The 27970-nt window shown below is 47.9% G+C and overlaps 1 protein-coding gene across 1 annotated transcript; it reads left to right on the forward strand.

The window, feature by feature from the left end:
- The first annotated feature begins 2086 nt into the window (after positions 1-2086).
- Positions 2087-26444, forward strand: SLC22A5 (solute carrier family 22 member 5). The gene is made up of 10 exons (XM_059417538.1): positions 2087-2671; positions 9912-10015; positions 15045-15199; positions 16160-16331; positions 17495-17621; positions 19280-19380; positions 21070-21284; positions 22731-22913; positions 24130-24265; positions 25049-26444. The coding sequence occupies exons 1-10, from the start codon at positions 2279-2281 to the stop codon at positions 25134-25136; spliced, it is 1674 nt and encodes a 557-aa protein (XP_059273521.1). The 5' UTR covers positions 2087-2278; the 3' UTR covers positions 25137-26444.
- Positions 26445-27970: the final 1526 nt, after the last annotated feature.

Here is a 27970-nt window from a genome sequence, read left to right on the forward strand (position 1 = left end):
TGAATCTACTATCTGCCATGTAAATCAGTTTTACTTTATATTATTTATAAAATGGGAACATCCTAAACTCAGAATCTCGAATGTTAGAAGGCCTTAAGTAGCTGATTCTCTCAGAGTCTAAGTTCAAACTCTCTTTTAAAAGAATCAATTTCAATAATAATAACATTCAGATGGTAATCATGGCCCCACCTAGAACTGGAAGATGCTCCTTCGCTTTTTGCAGTGACAAGCAGTTTTTGGCAAAACGTTTCTTTTCTTAATATCTGCAACTTCTCCCATAGCCTATTGAATTGTTTTCAGACCCCTTCAGGAGTTTTTTCTGATGTCCAACTGATGTTTCTTTTTTCTTTTTTTTCAACTGATGTTTCTTAAAGTAAGACTTTTTCACATTGTTTGATCTGGACACAGGTCAGCATTCTTCTCATAGAAGCTTTCATTTATTTTGAAATATTGAAACAATTTTGAGAATTGATACAAGAAACAAGTTTATTTTCAAGACGCTTGGTTTTCCTTTTCAGTTAGTTCCAGAAAAGGACTGTTACTTGAGATAAGATGTTAGAAAGGATTAAGTGTATTTCTGAAGCCAAAGTCAGCCATCTTCTGAGGGCAGGAATATTGAACAGTAAGTATAAACAAAATGACTAAAACCTGTGTTAAGATTTTAATCTTCATTTTTAAAAAATTCTATGTCCTTATGCTTTAAGGACATTTTTATATTTCCCTGCATAAAACATGCTGGCTTGCTCTTCTTTATTTTTATTTTCAATTTAGAATATAATCACTATTAACTAGTGTTTATCCAATAGATCACATTTAAAACTGTACATTTAGTTCTCCATCACTAAGCCACTGTAAATACAAAAAGTAATATGCTGCAGTGTTAAATTTACAGCCCTCATTCTTAAAGGCTTTAGAATAGTGTTGTCCAATAATGGCCACTAATAGCCATTGGAAGTTACATGTGGCTACAGAGCACTTAAAATGTGGTTAACACAAACTGAAATGTACTGTAAAATACAAGGTGGATTCTTAAGATTAGTGGAAATGAAAAGGATGTAAGACTGTAAACTATCTCAATAACTTCTATATTGATTACATGATGAAATGGTAATGTTGGATATAATGGATTAAGTATCTTAACATTAATTTCATCCATTCCTGTTTACTTTTAATATGCAGGGTTGCCAGATAAAAATACAGAACACCCAGTTACATCTGAATTTCCTATGTCCCTGCTCATATATTATGAAATTATTCCTTGTTTAACTGAAATTCACATTTTAACTGGGGTTTTGTATTTTTATATTTTTATTTGCTAAATCTGGTAACTTTTTTAATATGACTACTAGAAAAGTTAAATTACACATGTGTTCTATCAGACAGTGAGGCTTTAGAATTATCTAGTTTTTTGTTTTGTTTTTGTTCTACCGACTGAGTTAACTGTGCAGAAATGCCTAATCTGAACATTTAATCCTAGACTGGGATCGACAATATGCTCGAAGTTAAATTTTTACACTTGTTTTAACAAGTTAAAGGCCAACGAAGGGGATATGTCGCAGACCAAAGTATAGAAAGGGCATTTGGATTAGAATTAAAAGGCAATGCTTCCAGCCTCCCCATCGGGGTACTTAACGGTTCCGGTTTCAAAATAATCGCTGCCACTCTCACACGAATGGGCGGTGTCAAGGGCAGCTACCTGACTCTAGGCTGACTCAAGACTCCAGGCTAGTGACAGACAGTCCCTCAGGAAAAAGTTGGCGGGGGTGGAGGAGGCAGTATTTTTCATACTTGAGCCTCGCACCCTGCTCGTCTACATATCTCCTCCTCGGACTCTCAGGTGCTGGGCCAGCGACCTGGGCCTCGGACGCCGGGGCTTCGACCCTTACTGCCTTCCTTTGCCGAGGCCTGCAAGCTGGAGGGGATAGGCCACCGCCAGCCAGACCCCTCGGCTGCTGCCCCGCGCGAGACCCAAGTCCGCGCGGCGGCCCGGGCCCGCCCCTCCGCCGTCACGCACAGCCCCAGCCCCGCCCCCCCCCGTCCGAGCCGCACACCCCAGTCCCAGAGCCCGCCCCGGCCTTCAGCTCTATGTAAGGCGGGTGTCTGGGGCCGCGGGAGTTCCCCAGCCGGCTCTGAAGGAGAGCGGTCTTTCGGCCGGTCCTGCGTTCGGTCGCGTACCGAAGGCCCGGCGCGCACGCGCACGCCCCGCCTCTGTCTCCGCCCCCGCGCGGCGCCGAGTCCTTCGACCCCGGGCAGCGCACCGCGGGCTGCTGCCGGCGGCATGCGGGACTACGAGGAGGTGACTACCTTCCTGGGCGAGTGGGGGCCCTTCCAGCGCCTCATCTTCTTTCTGCTCAGCGCCAGCATCATCCCTAACGGCTTCAATGGAATGTCTATTGTGTTCCTGGCCGCCGTCCCGGAGCACCGCTGCCGGGTGCCGGACACCGCGAACCTGAGCCGCGCGTGGCGCAACCACAGTATCCCGCTGCGGCTGCTGGACGGCCGCGAGGTGCCTCACAGCTGCCGGCGCTACCGGCTGGCGGCGATCGCCAACTTCTCGGCGCTCGGGCTGGAGCCGGGGCGCGATGTGGACCTGGAGCAGCTGGAGCAGGAGAGCTGCGTGGATGGCTGGGAGTTCAGCCAGGACATCTACCTGTCCACCATCGTGACCGAGGTGGGTATCAGTCCTCGCGCCGAGGCCGAGGACCACAACGTGGGGAGGACCTTTGCCTTCCACCCCACATGGTGCGTTCTGGATGCTGTCCTTCTGTCTCCCAACACATTACACACCTCCAAGTGGGCATCCTCCAGGCACCACTTAGCGAAGAGACTTCTAACCAGACCGTGCCCCTCATAGCACGGGTGTTCTGCTGGCCACCAGTCTTGATGGGCACCTCGAAGAGGGAGCCAAGAAGGCCATCGTAGCCCCTGGTAGATACTCTAAGACCCTGAATAATCAAAGACTTTTTCTAGATGGAGGTGGGAGTGTAGAATGGAGCAGAGCCAGAGCAAGCCAGAACTTGGGCCACGGGCTGTCACAGTTTTTCCTCTGGTCTTTTGGCATCTGTTCAGAGAGAGAGAGAGAGAAAAACACCCCTCTTCTTTCTTGAAGAACTTTTAAAGCTAAAGGAAGCATGTGTATAAAATTGTCACGGCCTCCCTTCTCAGTTACTTTCCTCACCCACCCTCACCCCAAAATGATAGTCTGGTCATACCCTATCAGGAATTGTTTACCTTGTGCTTTGGATTAGTTATCAGAATTTTATGCATCGGAAGATCCATTTGGGGTGACTTGTTGGTCTGGGATGTTTTGGAGTATTTGAAGGTAGTGTTGTTGGTTAGATTGACTTAAAGCATACAGGGGGGTTTTTTTGGTAGGAATTGTGGGGGGGGGGGATTCTCATTCCCCAACCCCTTGGATTTTCCTTTTCGGGTGGCTTTGTCTGTCCCTGGTGACCCTGCAGCCATTAGAGCTACATGTATGGCTGGTGTACATGTGCTTTGCGTCTTACCCAGATGCTGGAACTCTAACTCTATAGAGTCTCAGTAGAAGTGATCTAGCAGAACAGTATAAAGAGTCCTCAACAGGCAGTAGTTTCTCTGAGTTCAGGATCAGAGATTCACAGACTGGGAAAGCTTCCTGGAAGTGGCAGCCTCTCTGAGTCTGGGGTGTTCAGCTCTTCAGGTGCCAAGACGGGAACAGCAAGCAACAACCTAGAAGGAGGGCAGGGTTCACAGGGAAAGGGCTAATGAGGAGGGTGCACAGGTCCTGGTATGGCCTCAAACCCTCCGGGAGACTCAGAAGTCTTACAGGGGTTTTGAGGCCCTCTCTTATGTTTGTTCTGTGGGTGTCACCCTTCAGGGGAACCTAATCACTGCTCCGAGACACATGTGTGCATCTACATGCTTGCACATGTGCGCTTGCTCTGTCTCTGTCAGTATGTTTCGACGTTTGATGTCCTTAGCATCTGTGCCTCCTTAACTCCCCCAAATATGTAGTGGGAGTGTGATCTGAGTCCCACTAGGATCTCTCAGCTAGTGACATCATTCCAGCGTCCTGAGGCGTTGTTATGCCTCACAAGCAAGTTTCTCACACTCCTGGAAGCCAATGAGGGTTGTGGAAACAGAGGCTGTCTCTCAGGTTGCTGACAGAGGCCTCCAAGAAGTCATACTTTGCAACACAGGAGTCCCTACAAATTCTGCTTCTGGCTGCCCATGGAAGGGGAAGGCATTGAAGTCAGAAGAAGCACCTTCCATGTTTTTGGATTTTGCCCTGACTTTTAGGTTCCCTCAGCTTACTCTACTCATTTGTTCTTGCTCCACTGCCCCTATTCTGTCTTGGGCTGAGGCTGGTGTTGGCACTACTGAGCTCCCAGCGGTCGGCTCTAATGGAAGGGTCCTTGAGCAGTGGCTACTTTGCTGCTAATGTCAGTCTTTCCTTTTTTGTATTTAGCCTATTTATTTAGCTGTCTTAGCGGTTTCGTAAGAGCTGTGTGCCCTTTTACCTACATATAGGTTGTCAGCCTTTGCAGGGAGGCAAGGTTAATACATTACTTAGCCTTTTGTTTTGGGATGCTGGAATGCCTGACTCTTAAGTCCGAGGCTGCCTGTTCCTCCCCAGCCATCCTCGGAAGTTACTGCATTAACATTCTGATTTTCTTTCAACCTGGACCTGGCTTGCTGATCACTGCAGCTAGTCCTGTGTGTGCTAAATGTTTCAAGCCTGCCCTCTGCCCCAGATCACAAGTAGAGGTGTTTATAAGTACATTGGTATTAAATTCTTCTTTGTTTTTCAACAGAAGATGAAAACTGTAGGTCTCCTGTTTGATTTTTTTTTCTTTGTTTAAGTATATATGTGTAGTATTAAACTCCGTGGTAGTTTTACATCTTGGCATCTCCCTGACATCATGCTGGATACAGACAGGGATACCCAGGGAAATTTTTGTTGAATGTGTTAATGAGAAATTTAAGAAAAATTATCTACAGTTTAAGAGCTAAAGAAGGAAAGGACAGTTTATTTCATAGAAGGGAAACTTGGGGCTGGTCAAAAAGCATTGACTGAAATATTTTAAAAGAAAATATAATTGCCTAGCCCTCAAACTGTGGCTTGCCCCTCTATGGATCTGCACAAGTTATTGGGATTGGTGGAGAAGAGGCGAAAGGGAATGTTTTGGGAATAGTTTGGTAGTCGTGCTTCTAGGCTGGCCCCTTCCCCGGCCCGTCATTCATGCATGGAGTACTTGGAGAATCAGCCATTCCACCTGGCAGGGCTGCTCCAATCCCTGAGTGCTTCTTGGCCCAGGACTGCCCCCTGCTCTGAAACCTGGGTGATTTCTCAGGCTGCCTGGGCTGCTTGCTTTTAGGTGTCTCCCTAGCCCAACTTGTAGCCAGAAAGATTCTTTTAAAAACTTACAGTTCTTCTGGCACCCATGAGTTGGGGTCCCTTCATCTAAGACCTGGCAGTTGTCTGTGTCCCTTTGCTTCTGCCCTTTCTGTACTTCTCTGAAGCCTTCTCCCCCAGCCCATAGCAATATTCTTACTTACTCCTTGTCCTGAAAAGCCTCTTTCTCTGGACTGTGTTTTCTGTCGGTGTTATCTCATGTACAGATCATCTTGGAAGATAGGAGAGCCCCAGCTATTATCACAAGCCCTCCTGAAGGACAAGCCACATCAACCTGGGAGGCAGGACTGGGCTGACTCCTTGCGGAAATTCCTGGAATGTGTGCCCCACTGTTAAGTCTTTGCTGACTGTCTCATTTAAAGGAAACGCAGATCTTAGCCTTGCCTTTGGAGCTCAGGACAAGACAGAAATGTCACTTGCAGGGCCCCTGGGGCCCCTGTGCACACAGAGTCATAGCAGACACATCTGACCATGAATGGTCAGATGTAGCTCTAGTCTAGCTAGCTGAGAACCAACACCCTGGGTCAAAGTTCTTAGAGGTGACACAGAGAAGAGGTTGAAGGAGCAAAAAAATAAATAAATAAAATCTATTCTAGAGATTGAAGTTCAGGGTTCATCTGGGTTTCGATCAGCCAAGCCTAATGTCCAAGCCCTTTAGTGTTGAAAGTTAACAGCCCTTTTTCTCATCCCTTCCCTCACTCACCTATGTACCAAACAGCCTTTCCTCTGCGGGGCACTGCCAGGCATTATAGAGGATATAGCAGCAAATTCTTTGTCTCCTTGCCCTGACAACCTTGGGGCAAGATCCGCCTTCAACTGCAGCAAGAGGCAGGACAAAATGTGGGTAGGAATACATGGCATTCAGTAACAGGTGCTTATCAGGGTGTTTGACCATTGATGCACTTAGGCCGGGTACATCTCAGCAAAGAGCTTGTGCCCTATGGGCACAGACCCTATCTTATTTCCCTTCCAGCCAATTCACAAGTAAGAACATTTAGTTCTCAGGGACTTTATCATTTCTGTATATCTCATAACTGAGAAGGAGTTCTAATTATATGGTGTGTACGAGATACATAATCCTCTCTCTTTGTAAAATTGGGTTAACAGCTTTATTGAAGTATAACTGACATAAGTGGCACATAAGTAAAGTGTACAATTTGAAAATATTTGAGAGAGAGAGATCCATGAAATCATCACCACTAGAGAGGCACATTTCTGACCAGGAAGGATGGCAAGTCTAGGCCCCTTGCCAGAGTGGCTCCCAGATTTTTTGTAGGTTGTGCCTACTCTCACAGCTCACCCAGCTGAGGGGTCCCAGTGCTAGACTCATGACCTGAATCCTAAACCCACACATCTAGTTCTAATTCTGAGACTTGTTATCATCAGCCAGTCCAGCCCATCCCACACAGCAAGTGGAAGCATCAGTGAGCTAGTCTGTAGCTGCTTTAGTCCCAACTGGGGAACCAGGACCTCAGTAGAGGAACGCTAGATTCCTTTGCAAATGCAACAAGCCTTGAGTGCATAGCTTGGACTGTGTGGGCTTCTCATCCTACCCACCAAAGGAGGGTGCAAGCCAAGTCCTAGCTCCACTGCAGTTCATTAGGTGGTTGACAGGTAAGTGAATGGGCTTGGCTGGGTAGGATCTGGTCTGTGCGTGCCCTTATGTTCATATTTTGAGATCTGTTATCTCTCCTGGCCCTACCCTTAGGCTCCCTGTGGCCAGTGGGCAGGAAGTGTTGGCTTTTGGAGTTTGGCTTTTGTCATCTTGGCTTTTGGAGGGCCCAAAACCCGGTCCCAAGGATTGTTAAGAATCATCAGTGGTGGGGGTGCCTGGGTGGCACTGGTTGGTTAAGCTTCTGACTCTTGATTTCTGCTCAGGTCATGATCTCAGGGTCGTGAGATTGAGCCCCACGCTGGGCTCCACATTGGGCTCCACTGGCAAGGAGCCAGCTTAAGATTCACTCTTTCCCTCTCCCTCTGCCCCTCCCTGCCTCAAGAATAAACAAACAGGGGCACCTGGGTTGCTCATTGGGTTAAAGCCTCTGCCTTCAGCTCAGGTCATGGTCCTGGGGTCCTGGGATGGAGCCCCACATCGGGCTCTCTCCTCTGCGGGGAGCCTGCTTCCTCCTCTCTCTCTGCCTGCCTCTCTGCCTACTTGTGGTCTCTGTCACATAAATAAATAAAATCTTTAAAAAAAAAAAAAGAATAAACAAACAAATCAACAAACAAAAAACAATTGTCAGCAGTGGATGGAGAGCCCAGTTACTCCAGGGGGTTACATGTTTGCCCAGAGCAAGAACAGGCTGGACCCAGTGACAGGGGTGAGGCTACGGGCCCTAGAGAGATGCTCAAGAACCTACCCCAAGATGCTTTGTCTGCTGCAGAGTATAGTTTGACCTGGTTTGGGGTAGCACCTGGCCTTGTCAGCCCAGAATTCCCTACCAGCCTGTACTGGGGGACCTGACATTGTTAGGGGAGGGGGCTGTAGAAGACCCTGTCAGTTTGTAGTCTGGCTCAGCTATATGAGTCTCCAGCCGTTGTGAGAGTCCCGATGAGAAGCAGCTCCTGACCCTTTCTGCAGTTTTTCATTTCTGTTGCTACAAAAGTTAATGTGTGCCGGCTAGAAATGGATCCTGTCATAGGAGCCCCAGTAGCTGTAATCTGGCCCCTGGAGCTCTGCCTAACACCCTGCCTTACACCCAGATGCCAGTACACCAACACCACGTCCCCCAGCTCGGACTCCCTGGGCACTCCCATCCCAACTGTATTTATTTATTTATGATTTCATTTATTCATTTGTCAGAGAGAGAACACACAAGCAGGGGAAGCGGCAGGCAGAGGGAGAAGCAGGTTTCCTGCCGCTGAGCAAGGAGCCGGATGCGGGGCTCCATCCCAGGCCCTTGGGATTATGACCTGAGCCCAAGGCAGCTGCCTCACTGCCTGAGCCACCCAGGCGCCCAGCCCATCCTGACTGTAACAGCCATGTCTGTATGGGGGCTGCCCTAGGAGCACTCACCCTTCTAGAAGGCAGTTGGTGTCTGGGTGCTAGCACCCCCGAGGCTGCAGAGGTGGGAGGGCCGCTATATCCTGAGCACTCAGGTATTGGTGCTCTAATACTTTTGCCTCCTGCTAATCTGAATTTTCTTTGGATTTGAGTTTGAGATCTCTGCCTCTTCCTTGAGATCTCAGCCCACCCAAGGTTTATTCCAGAGAGAAGAGCTGACTGTGTGGCTAAGTGATCCTTATCGTTAGCTGCAGGGGTTCTTTGTGTCCACCCTGGGGACTGCTTCCTACCCCTCTGAGGTGCCCTGAGGCTTTGTGCACACACTGCCTATCAGGGAAGCAGACTTGTTTCTCCCTCTGTCGCTGGTCTGGAAGAAATGCTCTCTGGGAAGCTGTACATGCCCCTTGCCTCTGTGACTGGAGAGCCAGTGGGCTGCACCGAGTGAAGGCCAGCAGCCTGGCACCAGCTGGGCCAGGGTCTGAATTCTCTGGAGGGCAGTGTTCTTGGTGATTACTGAGCGCCATCTCTCTGCTGTGGGAAACATTTTTCCGGGAATCACCAAGGTTCTTGTTTTGGCTTTTCCCTTTTTTCAGCTCCTTGTTAGGCTTGGGCGACCCAGCGTCTGAATGTTCAGCTGCTTCCCTCTGCCTGCAGGCCTCTTTTCCGGGGAACTGTAGATGGAACTGCCCATGACTAGCTGGGAAACTCGAGCAGTGCAGCCTCTTCATGCCCCCATCCCTGTTTCATACTTGGGGAAAAAGGCAAAATGGTGGTGGTGGGGGACATCTTGTCTGACATTCGATAACCAATAAACAGGGGAGTGGAAGCTAAACCCAGTTTCTTGACTCCCAGCTCAGAGCTCTTGGCTGTAACTGGGCCTAGTGTTGTGGGCACAGCGTGAGGGATCCCAGCTGTTAATGTCACCTGAATGTCCCAGGGCTTATTGGCTCAGAGTGGCACCTGAACAGAACTGCAAGAACAGATCCGGGTGGTGTGTCCTAGGCCCTCTGGCTCTAGTCCCTTGCTGGGTGCTTGGACTCTTATAGCCCCAGAGCCCTGCTCTAGAACCACTCCTGTGCCATTCGAGTCCATGACCTGAAGCCCACTGAAAGGGTACCCTGCCCCATCCACAGCCCTGGGCTCCCCCTCCCCACCCTTCCAGGTTCCCAGAAGCAGCCATGAAAGGCCTCACCTTCTCCTGGATTGACCGATGAGCACTGTACTTGCTTCCTCCCTACCCTCCCTCCTCTAATTAGTAGCAAAACAATGGAGCTGAAAACTATGAAAATCAGGGCATGGAGGGGGCCCACTCTCCATGTGAGGGAGGAGCTTCTCTGCTTTGCTGCCCACGGAAGCCTTTGCCTGCCTGCAAGAGCTCAGGTACTGGTGCAATAATGCAAACAGAGCCTGCAGGGGTAGAAGATATTCTCATTTCATTTTCCAAAGGGCCATAAATGTAAAACATTTAACAAAAGAAGTGAGTGATACATCTCTTTACTCCCCTTACAGTGGAACCTGGTGTGTGAGGACGACTGGAAGGCCCCGCTCACAGTCTCCTTGTTTTTCGTGGGTGTGCTGGTGGGCTCCTTCATTTCGGGGCAGCTCTCAGACAGGTAAGGTGGGTGTCTGTCTGCTGCAGCTGCAGGGACCACGGCACCAGACGAGGAGCATGTATGTGCCTGGCTCTTGACTTCAGATGGTGGTGTTCTCTCAGCCCAGGGTCTTGTGTTTTATAAAAGGAGAGAAAGCTCTGTCTAGAGTATAGACTTCATACCAAGCAAAGAGCCTACAACCTCTTCCTCCTCGTTCTTCCTGAGCAGAACAATCTGAGCTAAGTGTATACATAATCAAGTAGACCAGGAAATATGCCGTGATTCACTGCTTGTACCAGCCTGGCTGGCCTTTCCTAGGTTACTCTTTCATGTCTCCGAGCATGGGAGAGGTAGACACCACATACACATGCAGGTGAACTTTGTCGACAATCCTAAGGCATCCAGTGAATGGCCACCTCTGTATTCCCCAGCCTGTCATTCTATCTGTGTGATGAGAGGAGGGCTCACTGGCCAGTAGTGCTGTAATAAGCAGAACTCTTGTGTTCACAGGGCTGATGCCCCTTAGCTTAGAGCTTTTAGCACCTACTTGACAGCAAGCAGGACATGTACTGTTTTGACCCATAAGAAGGTTATTTATATAATTCCAAGGCTTTTACCTCAAATTCCATTTATGGCTTAAGGAGTTCATCTACTCTTGAAATTATGTGCAAAATTTTAGAGATTGTATATGAACATTTTTTCTGGAGAAAGGTCCACAGTTTCCCTGAAGTTCTCAGAGGGGTCCATTATGTGGTATCTCTCTACCCCAGGGCTCCAGGGTCAATTGGAGAAGCCTGCGGTGAGAAGCGTAGCCTTCACTAAGGTCCTTGGCCATCCTGGCTCACTCAGTGGAGTCCCAGCATCCTCCTAGCTGGTTGAGTACTAATAGAGAAGTTCAGGATAAGAATGTCATCCTACTTTAAGAGCAAAGTTATATTATCCCAGAGCACAAACTCAGGTGATGTCCTGGCATGTTTACCTCTATAGATTATTGTCTTTACCTGAGAATTCACTCCTCATAAGAAATATGTGCATTTCTCACTAGATTTATGTTTCTCAAGTGTCATCTAGCCATTAGAAAAGGGATAAATTATTGCAATCTCCAGTGAGCACTAAAGAGTCACATAGGCCACGACCACTCATTGACAATTCTAGACAGGCCTGAGCCATGTGCCCTTTCAGGGGAAAGATCTTTGCTTCCTGAGATCCTTAATCTAGCAGCAAGTATCAGTTGATTATTTATATTTATCTAACAAACGCACTGCACCTAATATATGCCAGCCAATCTTAGAAGCACTATACAAACTTAAAAGAACGAAAAGCAAATAATCCCATCATAACCCTTTGAAGTAGGAATTATTATTATTATTTTTTAAAGATTTTTATTTATTTATTTGACAGACAGAGATCACAAGTAGGCAGAGAGGCAGGCAGAGAAAGAGAGATTGGAGGAAGCAGGCTCGCCGCTGAGCAGAGAGCCCGATGCAGGGCTCGATCCCAGAACCCTGGGACCATGACCCAAGCCGAAGGCAGAGGCCCTAACCCACTGAGCCACCCAGGCACCCCATGAAGTAGGAATTATTATTACTCTCATTTTACAGGTGGGGAAAATGAAACCCAATGGAGTTAAATGACTTGCACAGTCCCAAAACCGGCAGGTGGCAGAGCTAGGATTTGGGCCCAAAGAGTCTTGACCCCCTGTTCTCAGGCCATACTCTTCTAGAACTTGCCTTCTAGCAAGGCAGAATGTACTAAACAATTAATTGAGAGGTATACTTGTCCTTCATGGTGTAAATGATACAGAGAAGTACAGGATGCTAAGAGAAGGTCTGATGGAGGAGGCCCGGAGAGGCTGCCCTGAGAAGGTGAAGAATGCCCTGGGAGTGGAAAGAAGAATAGAAATCAAGCAGCTATAAAGGAGTGGAGAGAGGAAGGAGCATTGGAAACAGTAGAAGCAAAATTAATGAGTATGTTGAGGACCACATTAGTCCTCTGAAGGGCAAGTACAGTGTTTTACAAACCCTCTAGAATCTCATCAGCAGACTTCTTTTAAGGGCATCTAAGTTGAGTAGATGAAGTAGCTAAAAGTGTGGCTGTTCTAACTGGGGCCCTCCCTTCAACTCCCAGCATCACCCTACAAACTTGGCGACATCTCCATGGAAGATGCCAGACCATATGGGATGGACAGTTTCTGATCTCATTACTTCTAAGTAAGCTGCCTCAAAAACCTAGGCCAAACAAATGACCTCAGAGCAGTAGATTCATGCCTCAACTTGTCTGGGATAACCACACTTTTCCTTTAGGGCAAAGATCAGTAATCCTGAAATTCAAGAGCAATGAAAATAATCCTGGATGGTCACTATGTTTTATCTGACCTTCTTGAGTTACCTTTGTGTGCATGAATTACAAGAGGGGCACAGCCCTGGGAAGAGGTAGACTAATGCTTACTGTTTTTGTAAGCACATTCATGGTTGACGTCTTGTTGACAAACTTTAAATCTGAGCCCAACCCCAGACTGGTTGCTGAGGATTGGTACTATGTAAGGATTCGCTGGGTCTTTCTCTTCCCTACCATCCATCCCAGGGAGCCCGTGGGAGGGGAAGCCATGGGTAGAGGTTACACCTGTCTCCCTGTAGGAGGGGTCCTTCCCTTGGTTGTCGTGTTTCATGCTCTTGTTATAGAATCATGCAGGGGGACTTAGTCTCCTTCTAGCCCGGGTTTCTCAACCTTGGCACTATTGACATTTTGAGCCAGAGAATTCTGTGTGATGGGACACTATCCTGGGCATTTTAGGATGTTTAGAATATCTCTGGCCCCTACCTGCTAGATGCCAGTAGCACAAAAAAACAACCAAAAAAACCTGTTTCAGTGGAGAGAAGTGCCAGACTCTTTAACGTGGCAATAAGGGTTTTGCAACATGGTCCCCAGCCAATTCCTGTGGTCTTCTGTTGAACAGCTGACGCCAGGCCCACTGTCTGCTGTCTGCTCATGTCTTTGTGCCCCCTCCAGCCACGACTGTGTGTGCTCTTCTCAAAATTCCCCAATCATGGGGCGCCTGGGTGGCTCAGTGGATTAAGCCGCTGCCTTTGGCTCAGGTCATGATCTCAGGGTCCTGGGATCGAGCCCCGCATCGGGCTCTTTGCTCAGCGGGAGCCTGCTTCTCTCTCTCTCTCTCTCTGCCTGACTCTCCACCTACTTGTGATCTTTCTCTCTGTCAAATAAATTAATAAAATCTTTAAAAAAAAAAAAAATTCCCCAATCACCCCCATGACCTTCCTTGACCATCAAGCCTAACCCAGGGTCCCCAGTTTATATTACCTTGCTTTCTTGTGCCTTTTCTTCATAGCACGCATCAGAAATTGGTAAATAAGAGGTGTTATATGTAATGTTGGTCCCCTCCACTATACAATGAATATCATCAAAAGCTTGGTCCCTATCGTCTACTCCCCCTCATCAATAATAACTTCTTTGGGCCTCATCTCGGTGTCCCGTCATCAGGGAGAACTTTCCTGAATCCCTGCGTCCCCAGCCCCTACTCCCAGGCCAGGGTAGGGTCCTTGGTTGTGTCTCTTGTGAACCTGGGTGCTGGTCCTTCAGCACACTTGTGTCATTGTGTAATTGCATGTTCGATAGTATGAGTTGTTTGATGAGACTATGATTCCTGTCTGTCTTAATCACCTATAGGCCACAAGCCCCTTGAGGGTAGAAACAAGAGTTTTTTTGTCTGTGTTTTATAATTCCCCTGTGTCCCTAGCACCTAGTATATATATAATTGAGGTTCAAATATATATTCTTTGAATGAAAATGGGTGTCTGGCCAGAGTTAGGTGGAACTGCTAGGTTGAATGAAGGACATTGACTTGTTCCTCCCTAACAATGACACTGTCTTTAAAACAGATCAAACCCACAAAAAACCAACATTAAAAAGGAATTTTTTTAATGAACACAGATACAGAAAACCATGCAGAAAAAATGTGTGGGTTGATGAATTATTCCAGGTAAATAACCTTGTAACTACCACCAAGTCAAGAAATAGGACCTTGCTGGCCACCAAAGAACCCCCCCCCCCCATGCACATGTCCCATCCCAGGAACCACAGCCTCCCCCCACTATAAATAACCACCAGTGTGGCTATTACAGTAATCCCTTCCTTGTGGGGTTTTTGCAGCTTTATCAGCCAGATGTGTATCCTTAAACACAAGTTTAGTCTTGTCCACTTAAAAATTTTTGATAAGTTTTTGCAGGATTGATTAAGGGATTCTTCCTCCATCCTTTTCTTTGCCAGATGTTTTATCTTTTGCACTCAGGGCTGTTCCACTATAGAAATTTCCAGTCTGCATTTTGCTGATTGCATTATCATGTGCAGTTCAGCACACTCCTCCTTTCTTGGCGTTTCTGCAAATTGGTGGTGGATCTGGAGACTTCATCAGATCCAGGCTCATACCCTTTAGCGAGAGTAGGAATTATGCTAATTCAGTTATTTCTTCAGGGAAAGACTGTTAGTTGTTAATGAAACACAGTGCCCCATCATAATGCCCATTTGTTGAGGAATATTAAATGGTGATATTCTAATTTTATCACTTCTTTTTCATTTAATAGTTGGAATACTTCTATAAATGATATTTTCTTTCATCTGTTATTGGTTCCTATTCATATACTTTATAGTAATTTCAGGACAAGTGTTTCTTTCCCCCTGTTTGCCAGTCTTCTTTTAAAATGACTTGTTTCTCTATCATCCTCCAAAGTAAATCAGTTCTTTTAAAAAAAAAAAAAAGCCATATGAATGTATGGATTTAAGCATAGTGAATGCATTTTGATTTCTTGCAATCATTATCATAATTCTGGCACTGCCTTGAGGGCAGTCCTGGTGCCTGGGGGGAGAGGGGTGAGTAAGAGCCCTGGGACCAGAGACAGGGACTGTCCATGCCCTGTACCCTGGCAGCCTCATCCATGACGCCTCCCTGAATGGCTCTGGAGAAAGTCCCTCTTGGTGGGCCCACTGCTGCTGCCTTCTCCCAGCTGGAACTCTGTTACTGTCTTTTCCTTTCCAGGTTTGGTCGGAAGAACGTGCTCTTTGTGACCATGGGCATGCAGACGGGCTTCAGCTTCCTGCAGATCTTCTCAAAGAACTTTGAGATGTTTGCTGTGCTGTTTGTCTTTGTGGGCATGGGCCAGATCTCCAACTACGTGGCAGCATTTGTCCTGGGTATGACCATCAAGTTGGAGTGGAGTACTTGATCCTGTGTTTCACTGTCACTCCACCACCCACTCTCTAGAGACAGCTGTGGTGCTCCTCAAGGGGAAGTGGTCTCTAGCAACACCAACCAGCGCTGTGTGGTGAACTCAGTTTGCCCAGCCTTGAGTCCTCAGGAGCATGACAGCCTGAATGCTGAGTTCCAGATCTTTTCTGGTCTTGGAGATGTGCACCTTGGTCCCCTTAGTATTCCATAGCCATTTTACTAGAATTCACCCAAGACCATCTGTGGAAAAATGGGACCTTCCCAGATCTGAGGTTGCTGAGAAAAGATAAGAGACATGATATAAGGAGCAAGGGCCACGAATGGCAGGCCCGCCAAGAAAGAAGGCCGCCTCTTCTGCATAGCATTGTGTCCAGAGAAACTGACTGAGTTTCAAGACCTTCAGAGTTTTAAGTCCGAGTATACACTGTGGAGCTTTGGCTTGTTCTCACTGAAGAGTCACCAGTCTCACTCTCTGGAGGAATCCAACTCTAGTTTATTGATCTTTGGATTCCTTGGGTTGTATGTTGAAAGGATTGTTTCTCTTCACATTCAGTAGAATAGCCTTTAAAAAAAAAAATACTTCCTTGAGTTCGCATGTGTGTCCTTCATGATGACTTCCCCTTTCATAAATTCTTCCTCATGTGAGGATTACATGTTGAGACCTCACGTGGCATCTTTAGCACATGGCATGAGGAAGTGATGAAATTTGCAAGACAGAACCGTTCCTGGGAAGCCCAAAAGGTCATGGTGGCAGTGGGGTTGGGGGCACCCCAGCAGGTGGTCAAACTGCAGCAGGTTCAGAATCCCATCCCTCCCTAGGGCGCGGCTGCTCTCTTTCCTGTATGTTGAGAATTATACGAGAGAAGATGAATAAGGAAATGACCTAAATGAAAGGACTAACATGCCTCCTCCCTTGTTTCACACAGGAACAGAAATTCTTGGCAAGTCGGTTCGTATTATCTTCTCCACGTTAGGAGTGTGCATATTTTATGCATTTGGCTACATGATGCTGCCACTGTTTGCCTACTTCATCAGAGACTGGCGGATGTTGCTGCTGGCGCTGACGGTGCCTGGGGTGCTGTGTGCGGCTCTCTGGTGGTGAGTGTCGCCTGCACCCAGTGGTGCCCACCAGCAGATGTCTTCTGTCCAGCATTCACTAGGGGGCAGCAGCAAGTCACAAATCCCTATTAAGGCTCCCAGAGACCGGAAGTAGCAATTCTTTGTAAGTCATTTCAGAATGTTTTTTCCATACTCAGAAGAGCCAAAAAGAAAACAAGACAAAATTCCCAGACATCAACAGGCTTGTTCTCAGTCCTGTGCTGCGCTGATCGAAGTGCAGGGAGAAGAAGTAGTAGTAGCTGAGAGATGATGGGGTCTAGCATGACCTTCAGGAAGCCTAGGCCCTAGTTCTGGCTTGTGTTCCTGAGGCTTCACAGTGCAGGTGCTGGAAGAAGAGGGAGAGCACTAGAAGTGAGAGTCCTCAGGGTGGCCACACAGAGGAAGCCAGACTCCATATGGGCCTCCAAGATAGAGGAGTTAGGCTACCAGAGAGGAGGCCCTCCTTACCCAGAGAGGGAACACAGCAGAGAGGCTGAGGTGGGAGTCGCACCTTTTAGGTGGGGTTGTTGAGATCACGGCTCCCCTCCGAGCTGAGAGCATTTCAGAGCATAATGGAAGAGAACATAGAGCATAGCATGGGTCCTGGTCATGACCAAAGGGCAGGGGCCATCGAATGACATAGGAAATAAGATCCACAAAGTCTCAAAGTCCCAGGTTCTTTGATAAACTTATGTAGGGGGTCTGACAAGTCACTTGTGTGGATCCCGTATGGGGAGTGAGGAAAAACTGTAGGCGAAGCGGTCAGTGCAGAAGCTTCTGTGGATGCTAGAGCCAAGCCAAAGAGTACAGTGGGGTAAGGGGCTGGGCCAGCCTGCACCCACAACAGAAGCCAGGCTTCCGGAGCCCATCTTGTGCCTGTCTCCTCACTGTCCAGCAGGTGGCACCACCGCTCTTCAGAAATGGAGGTGGCCAGCCTGAAGAGCAACAGGCCCCTCTAAATTTTATGCACTCCGGGATACTCAGAAGCTCACACTTTGGATCATTAGTGGGTATGGTGTGAACCATCTCTGCTTGGTCTGGAAACACCAGACATTCCCCAAATGCATGTCTGGTTCTCAAAGCCCGTTTTCCTACCTCCACATATGTTCCACCTGGTCTGTTGGGTAGGATGGTCTCAGCAAGATGGCTCCTTGTACTTCCAGGTTCATCCCTGAGTCCCCCCGGTGGCTCATCTCTCAGGGACGACTTAAAGAAGCAGAGTTGATCATCCGCAAGGCTGCCAAAATGAACGGGATTGTTGCACCCTCAACTATCTTCGAGTCAAGTGAGGTAAGCCCTGCAAGGAAGCTGGTGAGAGGGTCTCGGTGACCATGATTTTAGGGCAACACCATGCAGGAGCCCAAGCAGCCCCCAAGCAGGCCTTGTTAAAATTCACAAGTTGGGGAGAAGGCACCAGCTGTTAAATCTCTTCACCTTTCCTGTGGGTTTTAAGTTGACATACTCTGTAATTCTTTTCTAGGCAATCATATAGTCAAACCATTAAGTAACACTTTGAGTAATAGGCGTTTCATGAAGTTGGCATTGTGGGAAATCATTGCTTCTTAATGCCTTATAGTTTCTCATTTTAAAAGAAATATAGTACATAAAATATGAAGCAGAAGTAGGTTTGGAGTTAGAAATGTTTGGTCTCCTTCCACTCACCAGTCATTAGTTGCTGCATATCCCCTTGCAGCCAGGTTCTTGATATCAGCCCCTTCCCCCTACCCCACCCCTCTTGCAAACCCGGTTCTCATGCACCATGAGTAATTTCCTGGCTCTGCCTGATTCCTGGGTCTTGCTTCTCCTTCCTGTTCCCTCTTCCTCCGCCCTCTGCAGCAGGCAGTTTTTCTTAGTCTCATGACTACCAGAAGAGGTTAGAAGTTGTAATTGCTGGCTGATGAGCTTCTGGAATGTGTCTCTGATCTGATGGGAAGATAAGGGACCTGCTGTGAGAACAGCCACCAGGAGTCGTTACTCAAGTGTGTTCAGAAGGAACATGAGAGACGCTTGGGACTCGGGATGCAGACCCAGGGCTTAGGAGAGGGAGACCAGCTACCATGGGCTCAGAGAAGCTGCTGGATTGGGCCTCATAGTTAAGTGCTGGCTCAACACCAGCTCCCACTCAGCATGTTCTGGAAGGGGCTCGAAGCTCAGACGTCAGGGTAGGAGGAGGTGGCAGGGAGGGCTTTTAAGTGTGGGAGCCTTGGTGGCTTTTCATTGAGGGGTCTGTCTGGGGGAACCCAGAACCCCACTGGCATTGTTGAGGAAATGAGGCTATTTCAGGGGATCCATTAAGTCAGAAGTTGACCTTTTGTTGAACTGCTAACTCGAGAAAAACAAACTCCAAAGCTGGGTTTGCTTAAGAAAGCAACATCAGTGTGTTTAGACGTGTGGTTTATTAATGTTTGTGGCTGTGCCAAATTTCATAGGAAGTAACTCTGGGTGAAGCTGAGGTCAATTTTCCTGTTTTTCTATCTGAAATTTTTTTCCTTGGAAATAGACCAGTAACTACATGGTATGAGGACTCAAAACATTAATTCTTTTAAAATATCAGATCAATAAACTACATAGTCAGTTTCTCTCTCTGACCAGAGGGCAGGGAGCCAGCCTTGGGAAGGAATGCTCAGAGGCCTCCTTGGAATGCGGTCACTGATGGAGGCCGGAGGTAGGGCCAAGAGGCTTGGGCCTCTGCCTTGGCTGCCTCTGCTGAGGGGCTGGTCACCACTTTTTCTCCTTATTCTCGTTCACTAATGGGTCATTGACAAGGCCTGGGGACGCCTTCCGCATCTCAAGGTGCATCCACTAAACTTACTCTTCTTTCAAAGAAACATAAAACCCTGGCCAACTCAGAGACACAGAAAGCTAAGGCGCTAGGGTTTGGGGTTTATTATTGGATCCCTGAGTCTCCAGCCTCTCCCTCCCATGCCCTTGTCATATCATTCGTGCAGCTGCAAGACCTGAGTTCTGAGAAGCAGCAGTCCCACAGCATCCTGAATCTGCTTCGAACCCGGAATATCCGAATGGTCACTGTCATGTCCATAATCCTGTGGTGCGTAAGTGAGACCTACCTGAAGCTTCCAGACAAAGCGTCTGGCAGTGGCTGCCAGGTTTCTCATTGGCAAATGTGTCTCAGACCAAAACTGAAGATCTGTGTCATCGAAAGTGGAAAGGAGCTGCCATGCAATGAGAAAAGTGGGCATATCATAATTCTGAGCTCGATGGAATCTCAGAAAAGGAGTATGAAATCTGTTGGATTTTTGGGAAGCTGTGGAGTCTTCAGGGAATCCTTCTAGGTCATGAGACAGATCCTTGGTCACTGTGGGCCCTAGTTTGTTTCTGTCCCCTGTGCTTTAGACAGTGACTGAAGATCCTTTAAGAAGGATCTAAGTGAAATCATTATGTCCTTTCCATTACAGAGACTGCTGAATACTGTCTGGAAATGTAGAAGCAGGACATCCTCACTCTGGGATGTTCAGAGACTGTCCTGGAGGCAGGGCTGTGGCTCCTTCTAAGAAGGCATTTTGCCAAGTGTGTCAGAAGGGCATTTGTGAGTTACCAGAGAGAGGGGACACAACCTAGTGCCTCAGTAGCATTTGCTCAAGGATTCTAGCATTTGTTAGAATTCTAGCAAATTCTAGAATTTGCTAGAATCCTTGGGATTCTAGGAGAATACCTGAGCCTGCTAGATGACAAAGGCAGACTTCATCCCTGAGTCCTTATTACTAGAGTCATCTAGCTTTGGGCCAGCCAGCTCTTTGGCTCACTGAAGGGGTTACTGTGAGTCACTTATTTCTAAGGAATGGCCCAGGATCCCTCAGGGTAGTGCACCACCCTTGCGTTGGCCTCAGACGGGACCAGCATTCAGCCTGCCCAGCAGACCGGCAAGCCTGCGATGAGTCATCTGTTCTGTGGTTCACCCAGGTGCTCCTCCAGCCCTGGATTCCCCAGGGACTCCTGGACATTTACTTTCCCCAGATGGCACCAACTGTGGTTTCAACATGCAGATGAGTTAAAAACCTCTAATCCATAAAGGTCTGGTGTGCCAGAGTGCTTATCATCAGCAGACAAAGTGCCTGCTAGAGATGGGGTCCGGGCCTGGGATGCCAGGAAGCATGTGGATGAGAGGTGATGTGGCCCCGCCACTGGGGGCCCCTCCCCTTCTCCACGAGTACAGTGGGGTTGGGGTCTGCTGCCTCTATTCAACCTCCTGGCTGGTTGCCACAGAAAGAAGGTCTGCTGGGGGGGTCTTTCTCCCAGTGTTTGACCTAATGATTGTTCCTCCTTTTATCTGATCCCTCCAGTCCTGTCACACCCCACTCCATACAGTCCTCCGTGCTCACTCCCTCCCTCCTCCTGCAGTTGCTAGATTTGGGGAGGTTAGAGGGTAGGGAAGTAGCTGTTGTAGGTACTTCAGCTTAGGGGTTTTAAAGCCAAAAGGCAGGTTAGAGGGTGTTACTGGGTTTTTGGTGTTTTGTTTTGTTTTGTTTTTTAAGAAAGTAAATCTGTCTGAACTCTATACGCCTTTCTGCTGGGACACTTTCTGTTTGAAATGTCCTGATACTGCTCTGGCTCAGAGTTAGCATGGGGATAGGAGGATATTATTTTCTGTTCTAAGAAGATTTGGGGTTAAGTCTGCTCTCCTCCTGGTAAGGATAGTTTTGAATTTCCTGCGGTAATTGTATTTTTAAAAGTTGTTCCGGTTGCTGCTTCTCCAGCTTCTCCCTGCACTCTGTTTCAGGATGACCATATCAGTGGGCTATTTCGGGCTCTCCCTCGACACTCCGAACTTGCATGGGGACGTCTATTTGAACTGCTTCCTTTCAGCAGTGGTTGAAGTCCCCGCATATGTGCTGGCCTGGCTGCTGCTGCAGCACGTGCCCCGACGCTATTCCATGGCCACAGCCCTCTTCCTGGGCGGCAGCGTTCTCCTCTTCGTGCAGCTGGTGCCCCCAGGTAGGGACGCTGTGCATCTGCAGTCTGGGGTTTTCGCTGAGTCACTCACCTCTACTGGGCTGTCTTCCCCAATTCATAAAGAAAATAAAATAGTGCTATGGCAGCTCACTTGCATATCTGCAGCCTTCACCAAAAAATCAAGAGGAAGTGTCTCCTGGGACCAGACACTGGCCATGGCGGGGGCTTTTGGGGAGTGGTGAGAGCAGCCATATGGGCTGTGGTTAATGGTACTCTCTGCCCCAAGTTAATGAGTGCGTATGTGTTTTTCTCTGAAGAGTAAGGAGTAGGAAAGGGAGCCAAACCCATGGCTTTTTAACCTGGCCTACCTTAGTCATTTATTTATTCAGCAAGTGGCTCTGGAGTGCCTCCCTGAGCTAGGCACTGTTTGGGGCATGAAGTAATGATGCAGAAGCAAACAGGTCGGGCAGAACACCGCCTGGAGCTCACACTCTAGTTGAGAAGACAAGAGACAAGTAAATAATATGCTTAATATGGTACAGACTGGGTTACCTTTTATCATAACAAGAAAGGAAATGAACTAGTTTATATAGAGTGAACACGGACAAGGGCCCTGAAGAGGGGTCAGTGGAGCAGAAACATAGATGAAGTGAGAAGAAGAGAGTCTGAGGAGGAAGAGGGAGCTGAGCTGGAAGAGGTGAAGGGAGGGGCCGGGAACAGCATGGGTCTCACAGGCCATTAGCTGGATTTGCTTTTCCAAACTATCTTGTATCCCACAGATGGGTGGGAGGGAGCCCTTTTCTGCAGTTTATAGAACACTTTGTGGACCCTTGTCTTCCATTGTAGTGCCCAGAGTTGTCAGTGTATGTATGGATTTGGGGGTCTCTGGTGATCTCTATGTGCCGGTCCCTGAGCCCCACAGCACTCTGCACAGGAACAGTGTCCCCAGCCTGGCAGGGGAGTCCATCAGGGTACACACAGAGGGGTTCACCCCAGAGCCCAGGGCAACCCACAGGCCAGAGTCTCATCATCGGCACAGCAAGCAGGGTGGTTCGGGGGATCAATCCTGGGGGTCTGCTGCCCTCTGAATTGTTGAGGTCTGAGTAGAGGGAAACTTCCATCATCCACAAGTCCTTCAGTAACTCCAGTTCACGCAGAGTACCCTTCTGGGGTGCCACCTGACCCCTTGACTGGCGCATCTTTAGTGACTTGTGGCCTGGAACAACTTTACTTGGGCTATTGAGGGGCTCATCACAGTGGTATGTAGGCTGAGGAGAAGAGTGCGTCCTCACACAGTGGCATGTCCCGGCCTCCTCTCAGTAATCAACTGGGAGGGACAGCTTGGCTACATTCACTTATCCCACAGTAGGACATCAGAGAAACTGTCCCCCATATCCCCAAAAGCAGAAAGTACGTTTGCTTTGGGCACGCCCTGTAGCAGCACAGCATGAGTTGGTGCCTTCTACTCCCTTCCCTTTTCCTCTCCAGGTTGGTACTACTTGGCCACCATCCTGGTGATGGTGGGCAAGTTTGGAGTCACTGCTGCCTTTTCCATGGTGTATGTGTACACTGCTGAGCTGTACCCCACCGTGGTCAGAAACATGGGCGTGGGGGTCAGCTCCACAGCATCTCGCCTAGGCAGTATCCTGTCTCCCTACTTCGTTTACCTCGGTGAGTGCCATGGGCTGAGGGCACGTAGGAGGTGGGTTGGAAGCACTGAAGGCCCTTGATGTGAGCCATTGGGGGTCATTAACAGCAAAGCTGGCACCCACAGCAAGTGGGGTCCATCCAGGACGGCACCTGTGCCTGCACCCAGGCACCCTGGGGAGGACACATTCACTGATACGTGGAAAACAACTTAAAGACTAGCTGGAAATCAGTGAGATGAGCAAGCAGAGTTTTTCTGTTTTAGCCCTCCTAGGCCTTTCATCAGAGGATACGGTTTCTTTATCCTAGGAAACTGCATGGTGGTATCAGGAACCCATGTACTTAACTGGAGAAATTTCTTCTTGGAATCAAAGTATAAAAGGAGCACAGAGGGAAAGATGGCCATTTAAGAGATCTGATGTGCTGAGAATTATTGTCATTTGGAGCAGTTTGGTTTTATACTGTGTATAGATCTGCCTTGTACCATTTTTTTTTTAAAGATTTTATTTATTTATTTATTTGAGAGAGAGCAAGAGTGCAGAGCAGGGGGAGTGGCAGGCAGAGGGAGAGGAAGAAGCAGGCTCCCAATTGAGTAGGGAGCACAACATGGAGCTTGATTCTAGGACACCGAGATCATGATCTGAGCCGAAGGCAGGTGCTTATCCGACTAAGCCACCCAGGCATCCCTGGCTTGTGCCATTTCTGTGTAACAGGGAACCGATTTATTCTTCCTTGAAATTGTTCCCTCATGGCAGCTGCTGTTCCCTGGCACAGCCCTTGCCAGCACATCTTTGGGGTGCGTTGGCAACCATCTTGAGAGTACCCAGGATGTGTTGTGAACATATTACATGGATCTGACAAGCAGAAACACCTTATCAGGCCTCAAGGCAAATCAAGCAAGTTGTGACCCATCTGGAGAGGTGGAGGAGTTATTCCTGTCCCTGGATGAGAATCTGGAGTTCTGGGGAAACCCAGCATTGAGAAATAGGAATAGTAATCACAGCTCAGTTCCCCTCCTCCCTCCTCCTGGTCTGCTCCCTTTCCCTGCACCATGGGGCACTGCGGGACATCTGGGAACCTCTGTGCCGGCTCAGTTCTGAGAACTGTTCGGACTGTGAGAGATGCAGAAGCCTAGGAAGCATGTGGTCCCCTATGGAGTCCTGGGAGCACAGAAGGAGGGAGGGAAGGAGACCGAGTCTGACCACATCCTTGGCGTGGGGTTCTGTCTACTCTGCCGTAGGTGCCTATGACCGCTTCCTGCCCTACATTCTCATGGGAAGTCTGACCATCCTGACAGCCATTCTCACCTTGTTCCTCCCAGAGAGCTTTGGCACTCCCCTCCCGGACACCATTGACCAGATGCTAAGGGTCAAAGGGTAAGGTTGCTCTCAGTTGTAGTATTGATGCCCTGGGTCCAGGCCTGGCTGAGAATTCCTGCACAGACTCTCATACACACCATGGACTAGTTTAGCCATCAGAGGGGCAGAAATGACGTGTTTACAGACTGTCCTGTCTGGTCTGACCCAGACCACCGTGTTGCCATGTACCTCTTGAGTACCATAGCAACTCTGGGACAGCAGAGACTAGGAGAAGCCTTTCAGAATCTGCTCTAAGACTTTTTTTCCCCCTTAGTGAGATAACCTAAAGTTATCTGGGTTTTGTTTGTCTGTTTAGAGACTGGTAGACATCTTTTTTTTTTTTTTAAGATTTTATTTATTTATTTGGCACAGAAAGAGAGAGACAGTGAAAGAGGGAACACAAGCAAGGGGAGCGCGAGAGGAAGAAGCAGGCTTTCTGCTGTGCAGGGAGCCCGATGCGGGCCTGATCCCAGGACCCTGGGATCATGACTGGAGCCAAGGGCAGATGCTTAACGACTGAGCCACCCAGGCGACCCAAGACTTGTGGACATCTTTTTTTTTTTTTTTTTTTTTTAAGATTTTATTTATTTATTTGACAGAGAGAGATCACAAGTAGGCAGAGAGAGAGAGGAGGAAGCAGGCTCCCTGCTCCATCGAGCCCGATGTGGGACTCGATCCCAGGACCCTGAGATCATGACCTGAGCTGAAGGCAGCGTCTTAACCCACTGAGCCACCCAGGCGCACCTTGTGGACATCTTTTTAAAGATTTGTTACTAACATTGGTTTTGCTTGTTTTTATAGAATAAAATACAGGCAAACTCCAGGCCACACAAGGATGTTAAAAGATGGTGAAGAAAGCTCCACAGTCCTTAAAAGCACAGCCTTATAACACAACCTCCAATACGTGAGGTGAGGAGGGAAGACTGTGTCTTGTCAGAAGCAGCTTGTGTAGACACGGAGTCCTTCAGCAGGGGAGCTCTTCGCTGTTCATCCTCTTAGCCCTGGGTCTGACTTGCTCCTGGCTGGACAGCTGGACTCGGGCTGCCTGTGGTTTAGGCACACCATCTTCCCTCCAGACCAACTTGAGATACGTCCGAATGTGCAGACTTGCCAGATGATGGATGGGTGCTTCCTAAGAAGTTAACTATTCACCAGGACCTATGGGACCTGGAAAAATAGGAGAGGCACGTGCTAAATTTACATATTAATTTCAGACCTCCTGGAAAGACTGGAGGTCCCATCTCCCCACCTAATCTTACCCCCGTTTCCCTCTCATGGTGCACTTTAAAGGAAAAGAAAGAATCGCACAGGGAGTTTGATTTCTCACACTTTCTTAGTCACAGGCCACATTAACTGGGATTGTTGGCTTCCCCAGGCACGGGAGCACAGATCTGGGGAAGTCTAAAAGTAATTACTTTGGAAGGAACTGAACAGGTTTAGAACAAGGGCAAGTACATTGATTTGTGAGCTCTTGTACCCCTCAGTGTGACTCCTGGGTAGACTTGTTTACATCTGATCCAAGCACTGGGCTTGTCCAGGCCCATACGAGATGCATCAGCAAATCTCTTCTCGTTTTCCACTGCGGTGTAAATCACATCTCCTAGCTACTGTGGTTTCTGATGTGTGGTTTGAAGGAAGTCTATCAGTGAGAAAGAGAGACAAGCAAACTCATCTCTTCTCTCAAAACTATAAGGTAGAATTTATTTGTGTTTTGTTTGTTTGTTGTTTGCTGTAATGTCTTTTTCTGCTTAAGTTATTTGCCCTTCAGAATAGACTTAGAAGGAAGGGCTGGTTCCCAGCCTCCTGATCTGTGTCTTTGTTTGTGTTTTTGTGTTTTTCAACCCAGAATCCCTCTGGCGAAGGTGTGCAGTTGCCGTTTGTGCAAGGCCTTATCAGCCTTCACCACTAGCACCTTCTCTGTGTGCCAACAATTCCGTCATTGTCTGTGTTCCTTTTGTGATACCTAATCATGGGAAAAAAATTACAAAGAAGAAAGTCAAATTGTGTTCATAGTCTTTCAGCATTGCTCACTTGAGAGATATTTTGTGTTTGGTGTAACTGTCTTCTATGATTATGTTACCATGGTACTCCTAAAGCATTAGCCTCACCTGGATAAAAACCGTATTTTTGTGAAAGCTCCTGAAGTGCCTTGGGAAATGAAGATGTTTTAATAAAGAAAATGATTTTTTAAATAACAGCAACTGCCTACCACCTTTATTTCCACCATTTGGTGAGTCAGGCTGTACCATCACCTGACTTTGGTCTGTGTCTGCTTGTGCTCATTCTAGCCATGATTGGTACTTAGTGCCTGAGGCTCGGATTTCATCCCTTTCACCCTAGTAAGTGACTATAGGCAGAGCAACCTTCTTACACAAGTGTCTTGGACTCAGTTCCCCTGAAAGCAGGGGCTCAGACCAGCACTTCTATGTGGCTAGGTAGTGTATTTGGGAACAGGATTCCAGGGAGCAGGACTAAGGATGGGGAGGAAACAAGGAGAGGGGGAGACCCAGCATGAGGATGTTTGAGCCAGACAGAGCTTCTAAGGAGCCTTAGGGAATAGGTCTCAAAACCATCTGATCTGCCTCATGGACAGAAGGGCATTTATTTTTTGGCCCCCCCTTCCCATCCATCAAAAGCAGCCCTGCAGGAGTCCCCTCCCCACATTTCCAGGTTGCGCCTGTGTGAGTTCTGAGCAGGGTCTTCCTTCGGGGTAGAAAGCAAGAGGAAATCTATCGCAGCCTCCGGTGAGGCACTGTCAGGTTGCGCGTCAGGGAACACGGTCAAAGCTTTTGTGAACTGGTCAGTGCAACAGTGGCTGGAGTAAGTGGTGGGGCTGGGAAGACAAGTGGTTTGGACACAGTCCACAACACATGTATATATAAAATGTGCCACAGGGTGATTTGAGCTGGAACGTACAGAGAGACCTGGGTAAAAAACTCCAGTGTTAGGTAAGTCAAAGGCCTGTCGCATAATATAATACGCAGCATCAAATTCAGGTGGGAAGGAAGGAAGCTCATCTTCTGTAACCCTGTTGGCTTCTCCACGCTCCTCAAACTTGATTCTGTGCCATGTTTCTAATTAACTGCCTTCACGGTGACTCCAGAATATAAATTATGGTCCCTCCTGCCCTTTCTCCTGTTGCATGAATGAACAGTTTCTGAGTTTTCTCTCTTACTTTCAGTGCTACTGATGTCAATCATTTGTGGCTTTCTGGGGGTCAAAATCACAATTACCTGAAAGCTGAGAACTCTTCCTTTGCCAAGGCAATAGCCCATGTTACTGCTTCTGGGGATGAGCCAAGCATCTGAAAATCTAAGCCCTCTGTCTGGTCCTGCTGGACCTGTTTCTGTCAGAGCCATGGCTTGATAACCAAGTTATCCTGACCAGGGAGTCTCCTCTCAGGGAGAGAGGGGTGCATAGCCTTTAGTCACAGGGGGAGTTTGTGCTCAAGTTAATACCCATTAGAGTTAGAAACCAGGATACCCACAGAAATACAAAGGGCAAAGCAAATGAAGTGAAGGAACAATTCAGATTCAAAAACTATTAAGGGTTCTGCCACAGATAAAGATAAAAGCAAGAATATCCCCTAATTATCTTTTTTCTTTCCTGGCAACTAGTTCCTCTCTCCCTCAGAGTTCCCTAAACAGTCTCATGAATTCCAGAGGGGTAGTGTTGGCCAAAGAGAATTATTCTATATAACACCTAGTGTAAGTGATGGTGAAT

Source organism: Mustela nigripes, chromosome 12, assembly GCF_022355385.1.
Source record: "Mustela nigripes isolate SB6536 chromosome 12, MUSNIG.SB6536, whole genome shotgun sequence".
Lineage (NCBI taxonomy): Eukaryota > Metazoa > Chordata > Mammalia > Carnivora > Mustelidae > Mustela > Mustela nigripes.